Genomic DNA, 25,023 nt, shown 5'->3' with positions numbered 1-25,023 from the left:
ACCCACCCATTGCTGTGTCCCAAACATTATGGTGTCCTAAAATGGGGGTTGGGATCATGTAGAAAAAGTGTTGTAATTTCTACATGGTATGACTGAAACGTGTGTAAATACCCTTAAATGAAAGTCTGTAAAGTGCACTTTAATCATGTCTGAATTGTTTGATTTGTAATTTTAAACTGTGGAGCAGAGGGGAGAATCAAGGAAAAATATGTCTTTGTCTGAAGCATCATGAAGGGCACTGTTTATATAGTACTTGTACCATAACAGATGACATGCAGTATGTTTTATTTCTTTTAATTAAAGAATGGTCATATTATGTTGTTTTGTATACATTATTATACTATGTTCTATGTATAAAAAATGTGTATGCATATATACATTTATATATATATATAGATATTTGTTTTACACTAACTTACAAATATGTTTTCCTTCAAGGTGTATGTCATTTTTTGATACTATTTCATTTACTTGCTGTTTAAATGCCTTAATATTCCTGAGACTTCTTATTTTAATGTTCTTTACTTCAGGTGAAGTGGATGGATTCCATTTAGTCTATTCCAACAGACGGCGTAGCTGTGCTTTGGTAAACACTCCATCACCTTGTGTTAACAAAGCCATCCACCACATACAAGAGATTGAAAGAAAAATCGAAGTCTGGTTTGAACAGGTATTTCTATTAGCAAATGTAAATTAAATTAAATGTAATTGTTTGTGTTCATTTCAGTTTAAGTATTGCAAAAATATACCAGAAAGACTCAGTAGCCACCCATTACTAAACTGAGAACTGAAAATTAAAAATAAATAAATGCGTAACTAACCATTCCACTCTAAAAATGCATACAGTATATTAAAATCAGATATAAACATACAACAACATCTGATTGAATAAGAAAAAACACTAAAATGGTAAAATTGAATCTCTAAGTGCCCACTTTTTGATAGTTTGAGTGCTTACATGATGGAGTTTTGGTCACAGGTCAAGCAGAGAGGAAAACAGAATGCTACTCCAATGTGTAGCACAGGGATCCCCAACTCCAGTCCGGAAGGGCCCCTTTGGCTGCAGGTTTTCATTCTAACCCTTTTCTTAATTAGTGACATGTTTTTGCTGCTAATTTACTTCTTTTGAATTAATTTTAATTGACTTGTTTTTTAAGATTTGTTCCCCAGAATTTCTTCATCATTTCATCTTAATTGCTTCATTAAGTGGCACCCAAACAGAAATGAAATGTGAAGTGAGTAAGCCAACAGAAGACCAACTAAGTCAGGGCCTCAAACTCCAACCAGATTCACTCGCTGAGTCTTGTCGTTAATTAAACCCGCTCTTTAATTCCATGGCTTGTTGCTGCTCTCATTGTGCAATAGCAGACATTTCTGAAATTGTTGATTTTCTCTTTTCTAAGCGTGCTGTTAAAATGTTTTGGGGACCTAAGGAGATCAACATTCCTGAGACCTTCATCTTTCATTATTTTCAGATATTGCATGATCGGCAATTTTGGTCATGTTCTTCTGGTCATGTTTTGGTTCGTTTTGTATCTCATTATTGTTTGGCTGCTAATTAAGGAGAAAGAAACAATTAAGAGGTCTGAGTCTTCAAGAGCAATTCAAATAAAATTAATTTAAAAGAAGTTAATTAGGAGCAAAAACAGGTCACTAATTAAGAAAAGGGTTAGAATGAAAACTTGCAGCCACTGGGGCCCTCCAGGACCAGAGTTTGGGACCCCGGTTTAGCGTCTATGTCTCTCTTAAAGCACTTGCTCTGCTACCCATCTAAGACGAGTTACAATCTAAGTAATAAACGTAGACCTCAGTGTTAGCGTTTGTAGTGCACCAGGAAAAGCATTTGTCTCTTTTATGTGCCATTTGATATGGGATTCATAAAAGCAGTGCAAGGAATTTATTACTATAAATGTTTGTGACCAGCCATCTTTTGGAATGAATGAGACATAAGAATTGGACTGACACACAGAAAATCACGCAGACACACTTTTATTAAGGTGGAATCAGGAATCAAGCCAGGGTCCAATCACAGTGCTGTGTCAATGCTAACTAATATGCTACTGGGCAACTGTGTTATTTTACAAACAGATATAAATAATTCAATTTTCACATTTTAGCCATATTGTGTAGTTTTTTTTTTTTTGTTGGTTTGGATTGTTGTCAGGCATTTTACATGTATACCCATTATGTTTTTGCAGCTGGATGTTGCTTTGCTTGAATCTTCTGAGCATCTAGACATTGATGATACCACATTACGGTAAGGAGTATTTTGCCCAAGATAATTTAAGCCAATTGCAAAAACTGAATTTTTCGTGAGCTGATCCACATTTGACTCTCTATGGACCAGCTCATTTTTCTAGATGTAAATATTATATGTGTAAAATGCTCAAATGTACAGATTCATCACAGAGTCATTTGCTCTGTCATTTTCATTATGGTTTGCTCCTTGCGCTGTTGCCTCTATAAGCAATGAGCTGGTATCCCAAGGGTGAAGTCTTGGCGCTTTATGTTTTGATTCTTATATGCAAAGAAAATGTTTAGAATGTTCATTATTCTATTATATCCTTTATGATCAATGTTAACAGTACTCAGGTGGAGATAGTGTAGTTTCAGACACCTCTGTGTCCACATCACAGGGAGCTACGTTTTTCTTTACCTCCTTTCTTTACCGTCTTTTACGCTTCAAGGATTTTGGGCTACCCTCCCTAATAACTAAAGAACTTCTACAAACCCACCATTAAAAGTATCCTAAGAGGAAGTATCACGTGTTCCAGTCCGCAGTAGTCTGCAGCTGGTATTTCAAGGCCCTATTTTGTCCTTTGAGGAACGGCTTTCTTACTGCCACTCACCCTGTCAAACAGGCAACATAAAGTCTCCTCCTCACAGTAGAAACTGACACTTGCTTTTTACAAACTTAAGCCGTGCTTGAAGCTGTTGTGCTGTGAAGCACCTATCGCACAACTTGGTGACTTTTACAAACTTTTCTTCTGATTGGCGTGTGATTTTGGGTCTGCCAGATCTCCTCCTATCAAAGTTTCTTCCAGTTTCCAATTGCCTTTGAATTGTGTAGGACACCATTGGATTCACTGACACTTTTTTTTTAAATAATTTCTCCAAATGAAAGACCTACACTTCTAAGGGTAATAATGCTCAGTCTCATTTAATTTCTTAATTGCCATTTTGTTACCATTATCACAGAAATATTGTCCAAGTAGTACTCCATAGGGTATAGTAGCACAATCTGTTCAAACTCTGCTTTAAAACCGACAGACGGTTTTTAAGTAATCAACAGAAGTTGGGACACCTGTGTAAATTGTTTTCTTTAACTTGCAAGGCTTCATTTACTTTAACTTCTGCAGAACATCTGGAGGTTTTAACATTTTAGTGGTCTTTGAAGAAGACTCATTTGTAATATTCTGAAATGTCCTTTTTTCAGTTGTTGCTAATCTAAACTTTAAATTTAAACCTCTGGCAGTTTATTGCTTTACTGCTTTTCATAATTTTAGGCCATTTCAACTGATTAGAATTCGAAGAAAAGCTTGAAAAACTGAGGTGTTCTAAAACTTTTGACTGGTAGTGTATATATTAAGTTCCTAATGGAAGTGCTCATCTTATTCCAAGCTTGTCTAGAGGACAACTGTAGAAATGGACCATCATAGACCAACATTAGCAAAGAGCTTTTCAAAGAGACTTATGGTAGATTTGAAGAGTGTGTAGTAAGAATAGGAGTTTTAGAGTTCAGAGATCATTTTGATGTCATTTGTTATTTTGAAACTAATCTTTCAACATGGAACTGGAGTGCACAATTTGCTGCTGACTGTTTGAGTGCTTCACGCCAGTGATTGTAGATACACAACTGTAGATAGTCAGCAGTGTCAGGATTAAAAATGTATGTGAAGACTACCTGAAGAGCTCTTGTAGTGGGATTTCTTGATCTCATCCAACTCCTTGTAACTTATGTGTGCCTTCTGTACCACATATCTATGCTTCAACCCTTCCCCTAACACAAATTTTAATTTATATACAGAAATCCTAGCTTATAAACAGCTTTGTCTTTTGTCCTTCTTCATTTTAAACAGCCTACTGTTTATATGATACAACTGACCTAAAATGAAACGTTTTTTGTAATGGTGAGAATATTACAATCAAGTAATTTATTTAATATAATAATAATCACTTCATTTTTTTTTTTTTGCAAACAGATCTTGCACTAATTCTTTTGATCCCGGTACCATCTGTATTGAGGGCAAAGGAATTTCTGGAAAAGGTATGTCTATTAAATGTTATTTATACTGTAGTAGAATTTGTGTTAGACAAAATGATTACCTTTCACTAAAGCCAGTAGGGCGGCCTTGTGATGCTGCCGTCTTCCACTTTCCATGTTTGAATCCCATGCATGGATACCATGGGTTTATCTCTGGGGTACTTTTAGTTTTCCTCCACACACCCGCAAAGATGTGCTTGTTAGGGGAACTGTTGTTTAGAAATTGGCTCTGTTTGGGTGTAAGTGAGTTTGTAAGAGTGGACCCTGCAATAGACTGATTTGTTGTGGATAATTCTGGACTAGTACTGGTAGCTTCATTTTTTTTATTTTATTTGAAGATTAGGGGGCTCTGCCCCCTGCTCACTTTGCTCACCAACCCCCGTCTGGGCCCTACATGCTAGTCATTTCCCAGATCTGCTGGTTGTGACGAATCGTGCTGTGTATTTGGATAAACACAAATAACAACTCTGTCTTTGATATCTCTGTCTTTCGAAACTATTATCGCTGACAATTTGTTACATATTGGTTTATTATATATGCGAGCACAATAATAATAATATTATAATAATAATATCTTCATACTTCTGTCATATCACCTATGTCCATATATTCTATCTCTTTTCGCAGTTCCATCATTTCACTGAGTAATAATTTCCATTTGTTAACGGTAATGTGATCTTTACTATCAGTTTTTTGAGATTTTCGAATTTTAATACTTTCATAATCTCTAACCTTCTGTTCATGTATATCGCGCCAACATTTTTGGAGCTCTTTACAAAGTTCTACTTTGTCTTCTACTCTTTGCCTTTTTTTCTTCTACTGTTTGTCTTTTATTTCTGCTCCCTCTTGGACCTGTTAGGTTTTCAATTCACCTCTTGGCACAAAGTCTTGTCTCGCGGGACTTGCAGTTATCTCTCTGAAAAAAGTCTTGTCTTTTTTTATATAATAGAGAGAAAATAGCATTGCATGGAATCAATTTAAACTTATAAAACACATGACTTCATAGTCAGACTAGAAAAAAAGAAGAAAAGAAAAATAATAAAGCAAAAACATAAAGAGGCAAAACCTAACAGAACAGAATTCATCTCCCACCCAAAAGCGAGAGAGGAGAGCAAACTGCATTGACAAAAATTAGTTAGAAAGAAAAAAAAAAAACAACTGAGAAGGAAGCATGTCCTTTTCTCCTAATATAAATTATCATACTAAAGGTTTGTTGATTAAATCTCGCCATATTTTGAAAAAAAAATTGAACAGATCCTCTAAGCTAGAATTTTATCTTTTCCAATTTCAAATAGTATATAACATCAGTTACCCACTGACTTATATAACAGGTGGGCTGGGATTCTTATTGTTGAGCAAGGTTAGCCTATGTGTTAGTGGTGAGGTGAATGCCATTACAATTTGTTTGTCCTTCTCCACTTTAAGCCCATCCGGGAGTCCACCAAACACAGTTGTTGGATTTGGGGTTACTGTGACACCAAGACGTCTGAGAGGCATTCAAAGGTTTTTGCCCAGAATTACATTAATTTAGTGTACTCCCAAAACATGTAGCCCAGTGGGGCAGGAGCTAGTCTGCAACACCCAAAGGTTAGATCTTGCTTTGGATACATTTTAGACAATTTTAGATGAGATAAATGTGCTCAATAAAATTTTTTAAGTTGAATCATTGAATACTTCGTGCATATGAAGCTAAAGTGTTTTCTATGCATGGCTGCCTTCTACTCCTTTTCTAAGTTATTCATTGAAAGAACCTTTTCCCACCTTTAGAGGTACCTAGAACTACCAGGGTAGGCTCCACGACCCCAAACTGAATTTATCATTTCCATGAATGCTATGTTACATTACTGTTAGTAGTAAATTCATTCATGCACGATCATCACTTATTTAATACCTACTTAGTAGTAGTAGTTGTAGTTGTATTGTCCTTTCAACCATATACAGTTAGTACAGTACACAGTACTGTACTAACTGTGTACAACAAACAAAAACAAAACAAAACAGCATTCCTCCGGCACGACGGTGCTACATAAAACACAGGACAACAGAAAAAACTACACATTTTAACATAAAGTGCATGTGCAAACATTGTAAGACAGTACAAAGACAGACGGTGGTGCAAACAAAGACAGTGCAGTGCCGACCATTACATGTTTATGATATCTACAGGTACAAAAAATTAGCAACTTGTGCCAAAATGTGACAATATCTTAATAGAAGGAACAGATGTAAACATGACACTGGAAGTGGGAAGAAAGTATCAGTATGATAATAAATATAATAATAAATATAAAGACGTGGTCTAGGTGAGGGGGAATGTGTGTATGTGTTATCAGTCTAGTCCCTGAGTGTTTGAGTCTAATGGCTTCAGGGAAGAAACTATTCCAGAGGCCTGGATGCTATGGTACCTTTTTCCAGGGGGCAGGAGAGTGAATAGTTTATGTGAGGTGTGTCGGTTCCTTCCCAATACTTGTGGGTTTGCAGATGCAGTGTGTAGTGTTTATGACTGTGATGGAGGGAAGAAAGATTCCCATGATCCTCTCAGCTGTCCACACTATTCTATGCAGGGTCTTGCGATCCATGACAGCGCAATTCCCAAACTGCTTTATCTGACACAAAGGATGTTGACATTTAAACTATTACATTATCATGTCTTCTGTGCTGTCAGCTGAGTAAAGATTATTTGTTAAGCAAAACTGATTTTTGATAAAACACTTCAGAAGTTTTAAGACCTGTATTATAACGCAAGCTCCTGATGTCTTCCATTTTTAAGATCTCGAAAAATACATTATAACCAGAATTCACTCCATACATTTAAAGCTTGGCATTAAAACAAAAAAACTGACTTTACATTTTACTCCATATGCGTAAGATCTGACTCCATATTTATCAAATATTACTCTATATATTCCAAAATGATATACTTGTGTGACCACCAGGGGGCTCCAGCTCCCCAACACCTGACACAGACAGACGTTATGCACAAGTGCAGTGCAAATTAAACATTTATTAGCAGGAAAAGCCTCCAGCAAGTTTTCCTATCACCAAAGCACAGTACAACCAAGTACCAAGCACAGTCACAGTCCTCGGTAGTAACACAGCACTCTGTCCTTTGTCACAGCCTCCTCCACTTCTCCCGCAGGCTTTGTCCTGTTCCTCCCGACACCCAGAATGAAAGAAGCTGAAAGAATGTTGCTTGATCTACTTTACCAGTGCCTTTGAGGATTTTATATGCCTGGATGAGGACCCCACACAGTCTCCTCTACTTGAGACTAAGCAGGTTTCATTCTCTGAGTGTGTCATAGTAGGGCATGTTCTTAAGTCCTGAGATGCACCTGGTTGCTCTCCTTTACACAGTTTCAAGTGCTGCTATGTCTTTCTTCTGCTGTGATGACCAGAACTACAGACAGTACTCCAGATGTCATCTCACTAGTGCATTATATACTTTGAGCATAATGTCTCTTGATTTAAATTCAGCTGTTTTTATGATATAACCTAACATTGTCTTTTTAATTGCTTCTGTGCATTGCTTGGATGATTAAAATGTTCATTCAACATAAACCACTAAACCCTTTTCAGAGGTTGCTTTCTGTATGACAGTGTCTCCCATCTTGTATTTATTATTCATAGCAAAATACCAGCCCAGCGAAGTACGGCCTTAAATTTTTTATTAAGAAGAAAATTAAACCTTTTTAAACTGAGGGAAAATATGCCAATAATTATTTAAGGATCTCTTTGTATACAACATTGTGAGTTCAGCCCTCCAGTTGTAATGTGACCAAGCTGTGCGCTGAGCTTACTCTTGAGCATGCAACGTACAGTTGGCCATGTGAACAGTAATCTTGTTTCAGATCTCACAGCTTGGATTGCTGCTGTCATAATCAGTTTGAGTTTCATGGTTTGCTTCAATTACAACAGCATTTGCAGGACTTGTGTTGAAGTGACATTCGGCAACTGTCAAGCATTGTAAGCATACAGCCGGTTTCATCGATAACTTCACATCCAGCTTTTGAGAGTTTAAACATCCATAAACATCAAAGTGTCCATTACTCAAATCATCACCTGTGAACCTATGTTTAAGAGGCATTGGCGGTTCTCCAAAGGTGTAAAATATTTGGCCATTTCGGTACACTTGAAAGCGACAACCGAACAATTCAGCGGAAGCCATCAACTTGCATGCAGAACGATAGGTGAAGGGCTTAAGCATTTCACTCTTATTGTGCTCCTGTGTAGTATAATTATCTCCTGTACCATCATCAGTCCATACCTTGAACCTGTCCCAGTCATTCAATACATAAGACACAATGTTCCTCCAGATATCAAGAGTGAGCCTGATATGGCCATGCAATATGTAACAAAGAGAATGGAAAAGTAGGTGCCATCTCCAGGCATGGAAACCACTCGGTAAGTGACAGTTTTTTGATCAATGGTGATCACCTCGATAGACATGTTAATGGGGGTACGGTTGGAATGATAAAGGAAATGGGTACCTGAAAAATGTAAAGTAAGTCTAAAATACCTACACAATAACTATAATCGTAATAAACGAACAATAAAACAGCGGAGAAGCCGTGGATTAAATAAAAAGGCTGTAGTTATCAGCAGGGAGATGTGAATCCCGTGGCGAAGCAAGGAAGGGAATGTAGAGACCAGAGCGACGGACGGCCTTATATAGGCAGGCAGCCAACAAAGTGGGAGGCGTTGGGATGGGGGACCCAACGCCTCACACAGTGACCGAGCTGCAGGCTATGTACGTATATATGTGCGTAAGTAGGATTCAGTTAGCGTTGGGAACTCGCGTACCAAATTTCTTGAAGATGAGCCCATAAGTAACAAAGACCGTTGAAAAGTTCAATATGGCGGCCGACAGTGGCATCATACCACCGAAATAAGTATGTACATTGGTTTCGGTTAGCGCAGAGAAGCCACCTACCAAATTTCATGAAGATGGGGCCATAAATAAAAAAGTTCAATGTGGCGAACGTTGTCGACCGTTATGACCATTACACATAGAATTTCGAAATGAAACCTGCTTAACTTTTGTAAGTAAGCTATAAGGAATGAGCCTGCCAAATTTCAGCCTTCTACCTACATGGGAAGTTGGAGAATTAGTGACATTGGAAAGTTCAATATGGTGGCCAACAGTGGCATCATACCACTGAAATAAGTACGTACAACGGTTTTGGTTAGCGTAGGGAAGCCGCCTACCAAATTTCGTGAAGATGGGGCCATAAATAAGAAAGTTCAACATGGCGGACGTTGTCGACCGTTATCGACCGTTATGTTACGTGTAGAATTTCGAAATGAAGCCTGCTTAACTTTTGTAAGTAAGCTGTAAGGAATAAGCCTGCCAAATTTTAGCCTTCTACCTACACGGGAAGTTGGAGAATTAGTGGTGAGTGAGTGAGTGAGTGAGTCAGTCAGTCAGTCAGTCAGTGAGGGCTTTGCCTTTTATTAGTATAGATATTCATTTTGCCTATGTCTAATTCTTTGCATTTTTCTACATTAGGCTGCATTTTCCAAGTGTTTGCCCAGTTCTGAAAGTTGTTCAGGTCTTTTTGAATTCTTTTCACTGTCTCCTCAGTGTCTGACATCTCTCCAGTTTTTTGTGTGTTGTCATCTTCTTCTCATCTGACTTGAAGTATCTCACCATACAACTAAGAATCTCTAAAGATACCAATGACCTCTCTCAGGATATCACATATTTGGGATCTGGTAGCTGTAATATTTAATTTGTGTATATTTTTAGAGTATTCAAAATTTACCAACTTTACTGTTACATTCACAGCTGATTCTTAAGGAAATCTAAAGGATCTGTCAGTGACAATAATTAAAATAAAATAATCTGTCAAAGACAAATACAGTACTACGTCTGCCTGAAGGGAAGACTACTAGTGTTAATTGACCATAATTATCTTGATTAATTACCATGGATTAAAGACAAAATAACAATCAGAGTTAATCAGAGTTTGAGTGAACCCATTTAAAAGTCCTTTGAAGGGAGTTCCTGAGGATATATAAAGGATGATAAAGCTAAAGAAGATATTTGAGTGGTGAGGACAAAGGAGAGCCTTAGAGACAATAGGTGACAGTAGAGAGGTCCAGATAGGACAACGACTACTTGAGTGTCTGGCTCCACAGCGGCTGATCACGGGTCGGGAATCAGGGACACTACAACCAGCTACTGACCACTTTTCAAATGACTGCCTATAAATCAGGATCTTTGGTTCTGTGTTCTGTTTTAATAGCAGTTCTCTCATTTGTAAAGCCTTAAGTAATTGTTACTTGAATAGAAAGTCTTGTGTACTAAGCTTAAATAAGATTTGGCAATTGCCCTAAACATTCAGTCCACTCCATCAGGGAATTTATACCCTGCTTATTTGCTTGGTGATTTTAGTATTCATGTTATTTGTTTTCATCCAAAACATTAAGAACAATTTGATGAAAATTGGCCATTTAACTCAATTTTGCTCATCATTCTTCACCTGACTTTTTAAAATAACATCCAGACAAGTTTTAAAGATCTGCAAGGTATTACTATCCACCACAGTACTTAGGAATTTGTTCCACTATTAGCTCTGCTAATCATCTAAGACAGGTTGAAATCTAAGTATTCAATGTAGACCTTGGAATTAACATTTGCAGTGCACTATGCAATGCACATGCCTTTGTTATATGCCATTTGGTATGGGAATCGTAAAAGCAGTGTTTGTTAAAGTTTGTGATGTACCATCTGTTAGAATGACAAATTCAATTAATTTTATTACTAAAATATTTGTGCTATGCCAAATTTTGGAATGGCATAGCAACCGTATATAGACACAGGCAGACACACAGACACGTATTCAATATGTAGAGACCAAATTTATAAAATGTGTTAAATTTACCCTCAACTAGCCACTGTGTTGTTGTTGAGGAACCCATTTTAAAGTAACCGCTGGAATTCATTGTAGTAGCTCCCTTCATGATTTTGAACACTCCTCTGTAGTAGTAGTGGTAGAAGCAGTAGTAGTAATATTGTCACTAATACAGAGTGCATTGAAGTTCTTCCCTGTAACATCTTACAGTATGTTTCTTCTTAGCCCAAGAGTCATGGAATCATCTCAGTTGCTCTTCTCTAGAGCTGTTACAGTTATGTTTCAGATGAGGGCTCACTATTGTAATGTAAAGCTTGTGAATGACCTCAATTTATACTCAACACATTGTGATATGTGTCCTAAAATCCTTATTGTCTTCTGTAAGATGTTTGGATGTGGACAATTTTGAGTTCACTATGACTCCTTAATCCTTCTCATAAGATGTAGATTGAATTTTCAGACCCCCATTCTGTATTCCGATCCAACATTTTTACTTCAGGAGTGGATGTAGAGATGGTCCACTTGTACAAGTACCTGGGAGTTCACATCAATGACAAGTTGAAATGGTTTCGTAACACAGAGGAACTATATAAGAAATGGCAGAGCAGGCCCTTTTTCCTTAGGACATCGTCTATAACTCTGTGATGGCCGGTGCAATTTTCTACACTGTGGTGTGCTGAGCTGGTAACGTTACTACAAGAGAGGTCCACTAAATTAACAAGCTAATTAAAAGGGCAGGCTTAGTTATGGGAGTCACTCTGGACCCCATAGAGGTTGCAGCAAAGAAGAGAAATATAATAAAACTGACAGCCATTATGAACTACGCTGCATATCCTCTCTCTGACATACCAACAATGAGGACTTTCAAAAAACAAATTATTCAGAAGAAGTGTGTCAAGAAACGCACGGGGCTCCTTTATACCAACAGTAATACATCTGCAGAATGGTTCACTGTGACTGGGACGGCCAAGTCAGAAGTTTTTCTTTCATTTGAATGTTCTTGCTTTATAGTCATTCTTTTGTGTGTTCAGAACAAAGTGTGTGTGTGTGTAGTTATTTACTTATGCACTTATTGACATATCTATTTATCTGTTTTTCTAATTTAAAGGGCTTCTGTAAAAAACTAATTTCCTCCTGGAGACAAATAAATAAATGACTGCTCATACAGTAAATTAGTATATTTGGTTCTGTGCTGTTTTAATAGCAGTTCTATCTATCTATCTATCTATCTATCTATCTATCTATCTATCTATCTATCTATCTATCTATCTATCTATTGTGAGACTTGTCCGGACACCACCAGTCAGAAACCACATCTTTATAAAAGTCACACATTTATTTAACATAAATAAACACAGTCCCAAACACGACACTAAGCACACAGCAATAATCACCCACAATGAACTCAATCCTTCGCCGTCAATCTTCTCCTGGGAGCTTTGTCCTGCTCCCACTCCCGACTCTAGCTCCCAGATTGCTCCCAGATCGCCTTTTATTCCCGCCGTGGTATGGTGGAAGTGCTGCCCATTGCCCCGGAAGCACTCCGGGTGTCCCTGGCAGGTTCCTGCGACATCTTGCCAAGTGTGTCGGAAGTAATGTTCTCCCAGGTTCTAGGAGGCTTAAGATGCCCCCTGGCGGTGGCCACAGGTCCAAACAGTCCAGAACCCTTTTTCCCCTTTCCCATGGTCCTCTCCTGCTCCAGGGCGGTTGCCCCCTTGTGGCCCGGAAGCTATTCTTATGACCTTCCGGTCCATTTAGGTGTCCCTGCAGGGTCAGAACCCCAGTCGTCTGTGACACTATCTATCTATCTATCTATCTATCTATCTATCTATCTATCTATCTATCTATCTATCTATCTATCTACCCAACGTCTGAATTCTGTTGAGATCCTTACGTATTGATTCTGCTAACCATAGGATATATGGCTTGTTACAGTACGGCTTATGAATTGACATGGTTTTATGTCACATTTTAATTGCTCCTTTCCATGTCTTACCTCATAGCTTCAAAAATTCTCCCAGCATCTTAATTTTTGGGCTTCTTTTTTTTCTTATTGTGATGTTATAAAATTACCCATTAGATGGTGAATGGATTCCTGTAGTAGAATAATATGATAAATGCAGAGGTTCATTGTGAAGTCTCCTATCATTTATTTTGTTATGATGCTAATGTTTTCCTCCATACTGTGGAATCTTATTCCAACACCCTGCTTTTTATTTTAAATTGCCTATTTTACAATATGATTGTGTTATTTTGCAATGTATTACTTTGTTTTGGCATATACTTACGCATCTTTTACATATGATTTTTGCTTTGGACCCCATTCTGTAACTGCATGCAAGCTTAAGGTGTTGTACCCTCTAGTTGGAGTGTTACAGTTTTAGTTTACAATCCCTATGCCAAATATTGTCTGTGTGAAATTTCCATGTTCCGTCCTTGCACATGTGGGTTTCCATCCAAACACTTGTGAGTTGAATCGATCTGAGAATTCAAACTGTGTGTGTTCAAATAGTGTGTGTTACTGAGCAGTTTATGAGTCACAACTCACTTAAATGATTATCCTTGCATCCCTTTTCCAAGCTGCAAATAAATACTCAATCAAAAAGTCTTCCCCAAACCCTTTTGTTTTCATCTTAATTTACTTTTTTCACCTTATATCTGACAAACTCAATGTGTCTACCGCCATATAGAGATCTAAAAGCCCCACAACATCACTTTTGAAATGCTATGAACAGAAAAGGAGATGATTTTCAATCACCCTTATAATCCACCTTAATAAAAGGATAAGTGTCTGTGTGTCTGTTTGTCTGTCTGGTTGCTATGTCTGTCATTTCAACAGGTGACACATCACAGACATTTTTAGCAATAAAATGCATTGTTTTTCTTTCCAGTAGATGAGGCATCACAAACATTAACACTGTTTTTACGAATCCCGTACCAAGAGTCATACGTATTACATGGTGCACTGTAAACATTAACGTTGTGGTCTGCATTGATTACTTAGAACATAAAAAATCTGATGGAGACCCTTCATCCCATCAATCCTGTTTGCTTAGCTATGCTGTCCCAGTATCTCATCCAGGTTCTTCTGAAAGGCTGTCAGGGTTTCAGCTTCAACTTCACGTCTCATAGTTTTCTTCCAGAGTCCCTTAACTCTTTGCTTCAAGCACTTAGATTTTAACCTGTGTTAGACATGTAGGACATGCTTTTACTTTATAATTATTAGGTATTGTTATTGGCATTAGTGTCATCTGAAAATGTAACCGTCATGTTAGTTATACTTTTGACTAGATCATTTATATAAATAAAGAAGCCACCTGTGACAACAGGTTTTCATCCAAACCAAATTCTTCTTTTAATTAAATCCCCACATTAGTTCTCTCAGTTTCAGTCACTCCAGAAATTTCAAACTAGTTATTTTTCATGAATAAAGCAGGAATTTAAATGCATAGGAATTCTTTTCTTTTCTTATTATCATTTTGTTTGTGGTTATTTTTTGCCATTATTTACTAATAAACAAACAAAATGGCTGCCTTTTTTATATATATACAGTAATCCCTCCTCGATCGCGGGGGTTGCGTTCCAGAACCCCCCGCGATAGATGAAAATACGCGAAGTAGAAACCATATATTTGTATGGTTATTTTTATATATTTTAAGCCCTTATAAACTCTCCCACACTGTTACCATTATTAGAGTTCCAGGACTGAATTTGAGCTTCCAAACTTGTTGTCAGTGACTTTCAAAATTGCACAACACACTTTATAGTAGAAAACCATGAAGTGAACTTAGCTTGTATAAATGGAGAATGTTTGTTATGTGTATATTGATTTTTATCCCATCAGTTTTATCAATCTTTCATATATAAAAGTTGAAGCATATCAGTAAAGTATGGGAAAAGGGGTATATAAATAAAATTTATTATTATCATTATTATTTATTTATTTATTTATTTTTAATTTTTATTATTATTATGTTCTCAGCTACTTAAAGTCAGCTTGAACTCTGCTTTTCTAATGCAGTTGCAAATGTAACAGCATGCATGAACACTACCCTCATCTTAATCATTAATTATTATGTATAAACTGTAGGTTCTGAATTGTCATGTACTAGATTTTGTTTTATAATTTAGTATTCATTGTAATCAAGACCTTTTATCCTTGAAAAAAATCTCCACTAGACGTTCATAAAGTTCTCAGGAGTATGGAGCCTGGATCACCTTTTTACTTTGAGGGTTGGAACAGGCCCAATATGCAAAGTCAGTCACCTGAAAACATGACAAATGAGTTAACTATCACCACTGATACATATTCATTAAGCACAGAAATCCATTTAATACTTTTTCACAGATGTCTCTTTAAAGCATGGGGAAAATGTATTAATTAATTTGAGAACATTTTCAAAGACTGTCACTCCTTGGTTTTATAGCCTAATGGCTGAGATAAACTATTTATGTACTGTAAGCCCTTTATCTACAACTTAATCCATTAATTAATCTTTATTGCCTATAGCTCCCACCATACTAAGCAAATACAAATGCAAAGCAAATGACAGCTTTACAGTGCAAGGTTTCAAATGCATTAATAAAACATACAAAACAACCAATCCACTCATACACAGTACATAGCATTAGTTAAAGTGACTCATTTTAAATATCTGTACTGTTTATGGTAAGTGTCTTTGTATTACTAAGACCAAGTGGGCATTGCCCTTAGTTCACCAAGTCTTTTGGTAGGCACAGAATAGGCAGAGCAGAGTATTAGTGAAGAATACTCTCATCCAATTTCTACTCCCTCCTCATTTCATTCTGTATTCAAGGTTAATAAAACAATGCATTATAAATTTGCTGAGAAGACTGAATTTGCTTCGCATAAACTAGTAGCTATCTGAATTTCTGGTGAATGTAAACATTTCCATGAATATCAGATAGTCATTAGATATCTTTTCAAACACCATTCTTGGTGCAATGTTATTAATCTTATGAGACACACTGAACCTGACTCTGTCATGAACTAGGAGTTCCTGACTACAAAGGTCCATAAACTGTAGAAAAAAAAAACCCAAAGAGAAATATATGAAGGATGCAACAGGCTGAGGATCTTTCCAAATAAAGAACTTATTTTCAAACAATGCTCAGAAATAAGAAAAGCTCCAAAGAACATACAGGCCCATTAGGAGTTGTATGAAATAACAAAGGCAACCCAAGGCAACAAGGCCCAAAACCACAAAACCAGAAGATAAAGTGAAAAACAGGGGTAAGAAATCCAGTAAATTCACAAAAAACACAAAATTAATCAAAAAAGACAACTCACCAAAACATATGTCTAGTACTTCATGTTGTGTGAAGCAAGCTCTGGGTACATCTAGAGCTCGATACTTTACACCAGTGAAGGGATCAAATGGGATTGCATGTTTTGTCAATATGACGTTGCTACCTCACCTGTGCTGTCACAGGCAGACCCTTGCTTGACCTAGGTTACAGTATAATGATCGGCAGTTTTCATACCTCACCTGAACTGCCTGAGATTTTACTTCAAATGAAAACCGATGCATATGGCAATGTACGGCTGAATGGTCATGAATATGCCTGGGGAGCTCCGGTCACGTGAACACATCAAACTACAGCGTGGTGCAGTATCTGTGTGGCAAAAAGGCCAAATAATTGCAGTCAAGTGGAAGAAATAGAAAGATGTCAGCTTTGATGTCACCTGTTCACAATGCAGCTGTCAAATTTTGCGTCAAGGAAATGTGGAAGTCGCTGTTCCTTGCTCTGTCATAAATACACAGACATTGGGCAGTGTTGATCATGAGGGTCAGGCACTGGCATTCTACCATCATGCGCAAGCAACTGAAAAAATATTGCAAAAAAATCTTTTGACATCTGTTTGAATATAGGCTATGTATGTTGGTGACTGATTCCAAACATCTTGTATGAAGCACAGTTACTAAATCTGCTTCACTACAGCAGTGGACACTAGATACAGATAGTCATTGACTTACGACCACATTTGATTTGGATGTAAGAGAGACTGGTATTTGTATTCAAACCTGACTGTATGTATAGTACAATAGAATAAGTCCCTTAAGTCATATTGTTTGTTTTATATCAATTTTTATCATCATTATTAGCACATTATGTAGATATTCTTTTGTTTTGTAAATAATTTTTTTATTTCAGAATTTTGCTTCATTATTTGCTCGCATGGGTTTCAGAGCTTTTAACAGATTCACAAATCCTTTCTTTGTCTGTGTTAAGTTGTGTTATCAATGTGAGCCTCTCCCGGTGTTCTTTGCGTTAACCATAAGAGGAGTAATTATATTGGCAGAGTTTAAGCACTCAAATGTTTTCTGTTTTAACATTCCAGCCTGTTAATAATAAGCATTAACAGATAAAGGAGTTCAGTATGGTTTCATTACTCCTTCGTGGTTCGCACAAAGTGCCACATCAACACAGAAGCTTCGAATTTTAACCGGATTCAAAGCCAGAGCCACAGCAGTACAGTGCATGCAGTAAACACCGGTTACAATGGGATAACTTTAAGCTGCATTCTCTTTTTATTTTCCCTCATACTGCTTGATTACCTTCATTTTTTTCCTGTATTTGTAAGACAAATGTAACTGAACGTAGTCTAAGCCCGCTGCAGGTAGTAAACTGAGATTGAGATGAATGAGTCACACACAGTATACGAGGCTGGCATGATAAAAACTGTTGTTTGCCTGTGAGATGTGGTAGCGGTTGTAAATCAAATGGTCGTAAGATGCATAGATCGTAAGCTGATGACTACCTGTATACCTTTCTTATTTTGATTATATTGATAATTTGAGTATTCATCTGATTCTGTTACACATAACATTTTTGTTCTTGAAAATAATTCAATGCTTTTGGCTCAATTAGCATAACACCATCATGTCTACCATATTGTAACTCTTTGGGAATGTGTGAAAAAACAGAGAAACCCTAAAGAAAAAAAATATCTAGACCCCACTCAGAGTGGAATTCATAGATGCTTGATCCATAAGAAATCCAGGAGGAAATTTCTGCCCGCTTTCCTTGATGTTATCAATAATGTTTTCCTTAAATGACAGACAGCTTAGGATGGAGGTCTAAAGGTGTTATTGGTTACATTTATCAGAAGGTGAAGAATACAACCTGTGCTTTATGTTGGACTTTTAATTTTTTTCTAATTCTGACTGATTACAGAATGTGATAAAGTAACTTCACTGAGAGAGGAGGCCAAAGCTGTCTTGTCAGAGATTATTGATTTGATAGTTCGCCTAGAAGCTGACCGCCAAGAGGCAGAAGAAGCTTTCAAGAAGGAGCGAGAACGGAAAATAAAATTAGTGCAGAAAATCGATTTCTTGTCATTGTGGAGGCTTCAACACCTTCCTGTAGCTGTACAAAAAGGTACTGTGCCTGGGCCAAGATTGGTTTTCTTTATTTGGGAATGAGGTTTTGTACAGTTTTAGCAATCAATGTCTGTATAATCAGATATAGTTTAATGGCTGCTATGTTGGGGTATTAATGGACTCCATAGCAAGAATAAAATCTCTTAAAGCACAGCATAACTGTACAAAAATACATATTACCTCAAATAATATACAATCTGATATGTATCTTTGTCATTAGAAAGGATGATTTAGTGAATAATCTTTTAGAATATATATTTATAATGTTTAAAGAATATTTGTGATGTTTATTGTTTATAATGTTTAAAGAATATTCATTACAGTTAATATTCCAGTAAAAATGTATGCAATTATGTTACCAACACAATACAGTATTTGCAAATTTGAACTTCAATCTACTCTTTCATAAATTTTTTAAACTGATGAATCCAGTTCAGGGACATGGGGGCAAAAGCCCCTCTAACCAAACTTGGTACATGTGGATAATTGAAAATGTGCTCATAAAACATTAATAGATTGCATGTTAAAATTCAGAATTCTAGATCACAATGAAAACATGTCTCTTCATTGGTCACCAATGACAGATGTGGCAATCAAAGCCCAATTTCCATAAAAATGCTAAATTCTTTGGGAGTGCATCTTTTTATAACCAATATGTCCCAGATACCGGGATTTAGAAACTTAAATTACAAATTACTTTGAATAAAAAGGAATTTTAAGAGTAATGTATTTTCATATTATGGGAATGCTAGAATTAAGTGGGCATCTATTTGTTTCTTAGTGCTGGAGAAAGCATATGACAGGGTGCCTTGAGAGGAGCTGTAGTATTGTATAAGGAAGTTGGGAGTGGCAGAGAAGTACATAAGAGTTGTACAAGATATGTAAGAGGGAAGTGTGACTGTGGTGAGGGTTGCAGTAGGAGTGACAGATGCATTTATGTTGGAGGGGGATTACATCAGGGATCAGCTCTGAGCCCTTTCTTATTTGCAATGGTGATGGACAGGTTCACAGATGATATTAGACAGGAGTCCCCTTGGACTATGATGTTTGCTGATGACATTGTGATCTGTAGCAAGAATAGGGAGCGGGTTGAGGAGATACTGGTGAGGTGGAGATATGCTCTAGAGAGGAGAGGAATGAAGGTCAGTAGGAACAAGACAGAATACATGTGTGTGAATGAGAGGGAGGTCAGTGAAATGGTGAGGATGCAAAGAGTAGAGTTGGTGAAGGTGGATGAGTTTAAATACTTGGGATCAACAGTACAGAGTAAAAGAGATTGTGGAAGAGAAGTGAAGAAGAGAGTGCAAGCAGGGTGAAATGAGTGGAGAAGAGTGTCTGGAGTAATGTGTGACAGACAGGTACCAGCAAGAGTAAAGGGAAGGTCTATAGGATGGTAGTGAGACCAGCTATGTTATATGGGTTGGAGACGGTGGCACTGACCAGAAAGCAGGACACAGAGCTGGACGTGGCAGAGTTAAAGATGCTAAGCTTTGCATAGGGTGTGACGAGGATGGATAGGATTAGAAATGAGGACATTAGAGGGTCAGCTCAAGTTGGATGGTTGGGAGACAAAGTCAGAGAGGCGAGATTGTGTTGGTTTGGACATGTGCAGAGGAGAGATGCTGGGTATATTGGGAGAAGGATGCTAAAGATAGAGCTGCCAGGGAAGAGGGAAAGAGGAAGGCCTAAGAGAAGGTTTATGGATGTGGTGAGAGAGGACATGCAGGTGATGGGTGTAACAGAACAAGATGTAGAGGACAGGAAGATAAGGAAGAAGATGATCCACTGTGGCGATCCCTAACGGGAGCATCCGAAAGAAGAAGTGCTACTTTGCCATGATATGTCCTAGGGTGACCCTGTATTCCCTTTCGGACTCTTTAATATGTAGACCTTAACAGTATGCTCCAAATGTTATGGCTAGCACTTGTATGTTTACTCTTGGCAGGCTGGTCATTGTCAGTGCTGCTTGATGCTGTAGTTCAATACCTCCCCCTTTCTTTTACATCAATAACCCCGTGCAATTAGGCGGAGTACCAGAACAGACAGGAAAAACAATGGCTTTTTTTATTCATACAGTACATAGTTGACTTAGATTTCTATTAGTGCCCAAAATATAAGTTGAGAAATCAATTGTGACAATAATATAAGTAAATCCTGTAAAATAATCCATTTATCTTGCTTAGGCAACTAGGTGTCTCTCTGTCTTAGTATGTTGATTGTTCTTTGGTTTGATGTGGTCTGTCATGTTCCTTGGATGGAATTGCAGAAAGAGATGGTATGGCCATATGCATAAAGCAGCAGAGACATTTTGCCTCTTCCTGTCTGACCAGTGGTTGGGTCTTGTCAGTGCATTCCATCCCTGACATTTCATCTCAGTCACCTGTTTTCCCCCAGGCTTTTTTCCTGGAAAGGGGATGGCTACTCACACATCTACAGCTTACCTTTCTTATAAATTTATCAACTGCCCACCACAGATTATACTCCCAGACTAGTACTCAACAAAATGTTTTATCAGTGATAGCATTTCTAAAAAAAACTCTGGGCGGTTAAGCCTTATAATATCATAAAACATAACTGTTTTTATCAGTGAAACATGAGTCCTTAAAAACTCTAAATTTACAATACCTACACTTTTTATATGGTTGGTTGTTTTCTTCTTTTAAACATCTACTTTAAAGTCATTAATTCAGACAAGCTATTAAAAATTCTACATATTACAAATACACAGCAAGAAATTGAAACAGTAGGTAAATGAACATCCGTTTAAGACAGTTCATTTCTCTTCATTTCTGTACAATATTTTATTCTCCATTACAAATGCCCTTCATCTTTTACACCTTATGAGAAGGATTTAGGAGTCGTCGTGAACTCAACACTCACAGCTTCCAGACAGTGTTCAGAAGCCATTAAAAAGGCTAACAGAAAGTCAGGTTATATAGCACCTTGATGTGTGGAGTACAAGTCAAAGGAGGTTTATAACACACACTGGTGAGGCCTCAACTGGAGTAATGTGTGCAGTTTTGGTCTCCAGGCTACAAAAAGGACATAGTAGCACTAGAAAGAGCCTAGAAAAAGCTGATTCCAGGGCTACAGGGGATGAATTATGCCTTTTCAGTTTAAGCAAAAAGAAGATTAAGACATGGTTGAAGTGTTTAAAATTATGAAGTTCATCAAGAACACGGGAACACAGTTTGAAATCTGTTAAGAGTAAATTTCACATAAATATAAGGGTGTTTTTTTTCTACTCAAAGAACCATAGATACATGGAGTAAGATAAGTGTAGTGTGGTAGACTGTAGGACTTTAGGGACTATCAATACTAGGCCTGATGTTATTTTAGAAGAATAAAGTGGATAGGACTGATGAGCTTTGCTGGGCTAAATGACCTGTTCTCATCTAGATTGTTCTAATGTTATATTTTTTTTCAAATTTGCTGTTATTCCAAATCTTTTCTTCACTTTCAGTTCTCTTCCTTGAAAGGGTCGCAGTGTCATTGACCTGTGAGGATCAGAGCCCATATGCTCTGCATGAATTATTTCAGTCTGCTTTTCCAGAATTATTTCTGTAGTTCTTGATGTGTTGACAAACATCATTAAGGTTTGCATAAGCTTAAAAGAGTGCAGAATGATGTTTCTAGTTAAAATGTTGAAGTCGCTAGTTGCAGCACACCGTAAGATTGACCAGATGCTCTGTATGTGCCAGGATAGTACTACACAGCAGCCCCAGTTTAAATTTTCTAACTTACTTTTAATATATCAATCTCTTCCTGATTTAAATTACATTTATGTCCCTTCTTTCATTTTTGACTGATATACTTTCAATTAATAGGGATTATAAAAACATGTCTTTCACATTTTTATGTGTATCTTATTTGCTGTATATGACTTTTGGTTGTTGTGTTATATAATTCTCTTTATGCTTCTAGGTTTGTCATATTGCTGCTCAGTGGGTATTTTTTCCCTTGTTTGATCTATTGATTCTACTGTGTAATGACCTGCCTTTGATTGTGCTCAACACAAGGCTTTCAAAACCTTAATGATATTCATTCCACCTTATAATAATAGTGATGACAATCATATGACATTTAATCCATTTAAACATGTAAAAAGGCAAATCTGTGCCTGGAAGGGACCAAACTACAAGTGTGACCGAGGTAATAATAAACGAAAGGTGAACTAATCCAAATGTCTTTTCTGCACAAAAATTGATTTTGTATTTACAATTTATCACAGAGCATGAAGCATGTGCACGGGACATAAATGAGCTGCTCTGGCACCTTCAGCGAAAAAAGGAAAGACTGAAAGAAATAAAAGAAAGGCTACAACAGGCTGAGATTCAGAATCGAAGACTGCTAGAAGACATTAGCTTTGTGGAAAAGCATGCTCCCCTTGTGAAGGAAAAATTGGCATGTGAAAGTAATATATTACATGAAATCGAGAAGGCTCAAGATGAGGTAGCCTCTTTTACATTCTTTTATCAACAAAACACTGATATTGAAATAACAAGAGTTTATAAATATGGGAAAACTGTTTCTTTTTGACAAATGATTCTTTCTCATTTGCTATTGTGAAAGTTGCAGATTAATATTTTGTTGGATGAAAAAAAAGTTTTCAAAATATTCACATTTCATAAATTTGCAATATTTTCTTTGCTTAAGGTATATTACATAAGGATATACATCATTTTGTAATAAGATGAATACCCTTAGTGTATAATAATAGTGCTCTACTTTATTACAGAGAAACATATATGTATCTGAGAGTCTAATGTCCCCCAGGTAGTGAGTTGTAGGTAACCATGAAGACTAACGATCTTTCAGAAGACCTCAGGGATAAAATAATTAAAAATCTCAGATCAGGAGAGGTACTACATATGATAGAGTTTCAAAGTCACTGAAGATCCCTTGGAGCATTGTCACATTGATCATTAAAAAGTGTCAGATGAATCATTTCTCCTAACACTCTTTAGATGAGATTGTCTATTAAAACTATGCAGTTTCTAAAATACAGTAATGCTGAAAGAGGCGCAGAGAGCTGAATATAATGCAGAAGAGCAACACTAATGCTGAACAAGCTACAATCAGCATATTCTGCTTGTGGCCGAAATTGCTAAAACAAAAATGACAGATGAGGAGATGAAAGGAGACGGAACAGCCTTTAGACACTAACAGATGTTATAGGCCACAAAAATCAGAATGCCAAAATACCAAAGCCAAATACAAGTGGCAGAAGAAACACACAAAGATTGTATCACTAGCTAAAGGCACCAAAAGGTTTTGTTTATGAATCCAAAATCTTGGACACCAACACAACTCTTTCACCTTCTAGCATTGCAGAGATAATGTTATATTTGAACGTCTGGTGGTCATGAAGTAGAAGCAGGAATTTATTGCTGTCAACATCATGTCGGCTGCCATGTAAAAATACCCCAAATGGTGGAACTTTCAATATGAAACACAACACAAAATGGTATCAACACTGATATCACAAAAACATTAATATCAAGTGTGAAAGAAAAAGTTCCAACACACGAAAAAGGTTTGGGGCAGCCACCCGTATAGTATCCCTGGCTGCAAAACGGGTATAGTAATAAGCCAAGATGTGCTCTTGTTGAGTTCCAAACTGAACTGATCTTAGTGGCAAGATGGTGTTGGCCAAAAGCGAAAGTGATGTTATCAACAGACCGGAACCAGAAGTGACTTTGTTCTGGGCACCAGAAAAGAAAAAAGAAAAGAAAGTAAATACCGCCACTTGGTCCACTCAGCTTCCTCCTAATTGCACGTGTGTGACGCAGTTAATCAAAAATAACCTCAGGAGGGGGTAAAAGTCAGATCCACAGATTAATAAAGCTCTTTTTTGTTGTGGACAAGGAGCTGCAAAGCACAAAAATTGTAATAAATTCCAAAAGCACTTTCAAAAATTACTCACTAGAGGGGGTTATCACTGTCAGACCCCAGCTAGTAATAAATGCAAGCACTGAATCTTTATAAAACAAAAAAAATATTGCAACAACATGCTCTTCAATAACAATGAAGCTCAGTGTCAGTCAATGGGAGATGAACCATAGTCATAAAAATGGAGAAAGGTTTGTTACCTAGAAATGTATTAAACGGAGCCAAAATTTTAAACAAAACTATAATCAAAATTCAATAGCAAAAGATCAAGCTCCAGGAATACAAAATCAGAAAAGTAACCTTTTTAGTAGTTTTACTTGTATCCATAAACTTGGACAGGGTGTGTAGCGTACTGCTTATTCAAACAGTGTCACACAACTGATGCAACAAGCGATGACTTCTGGTGACCATGAACCTAGCAACCCTGTCTCACCCTTGTCTCCCCCCTTCTTGAAGTGACTCTTTGCTTCCTCTCTTCTCATGGTGTCAGAGTCAATTAAGTGACTGAACTCAAGTACTATCTTAGACTGAGACGCGGCCATTCATTTTTGTTCCAGTGACACTAGAGTAAAACACTGTCTGGTGACTTGTTCTATCCTGCATACTG

The 25,023-nt window shown here is 37.1% G+C and overlaps 1 protein-coding gene across 1 annotated transcript in view; it reads left to right on the top strand.

Moving 5' to 3' along the window:
- LOC120530196 (coiled-coil domain-containing protein 178) overlaps positions 1-25,023 on the top strand; it is a 472,799-nt gene that overhangs the window by 88,219 nt on the left and 359,557 nt on the right. The window contains exons 3-7 of the mRNA XM_039754457.1: positions 531-670; positions 2,199-2,257; positions 4,203-4,267; positions 18,319-18,522; positions 22,756-22,976. Of these exons, the coding sequence (XP_039610391.1) occupies positions 531-670; positions 2,199-2,257; positions 4,203-4,267; positions 18,319-18,522; positions 22,756-22,976 (689 nt within the window). The remainder of the gene's footprint in view (positions 1-530; positions 671-2,198; positions 2,258-4,202; positions 4,268-18,318; positions 18,523-22,755; positions 22,977-25,023) is intronic.

Source organism: Polypterus senegalus, chromosome 5 (assembly GCF_016835505.1).
Source record: "Polypterus senegalus isolate Bchr_013 chromosome 5, ASM1683550v1, whole genome shotgun sequence".
NCBI lineage: Eukaryota > Metazoa > Chordata > Cladistia > Polypteriformes > Polypteridae > Polypterus > Polypterus senegalus.
This window is presented reverse-complemented; position numbering and strand designations above follow the sequence as displayed.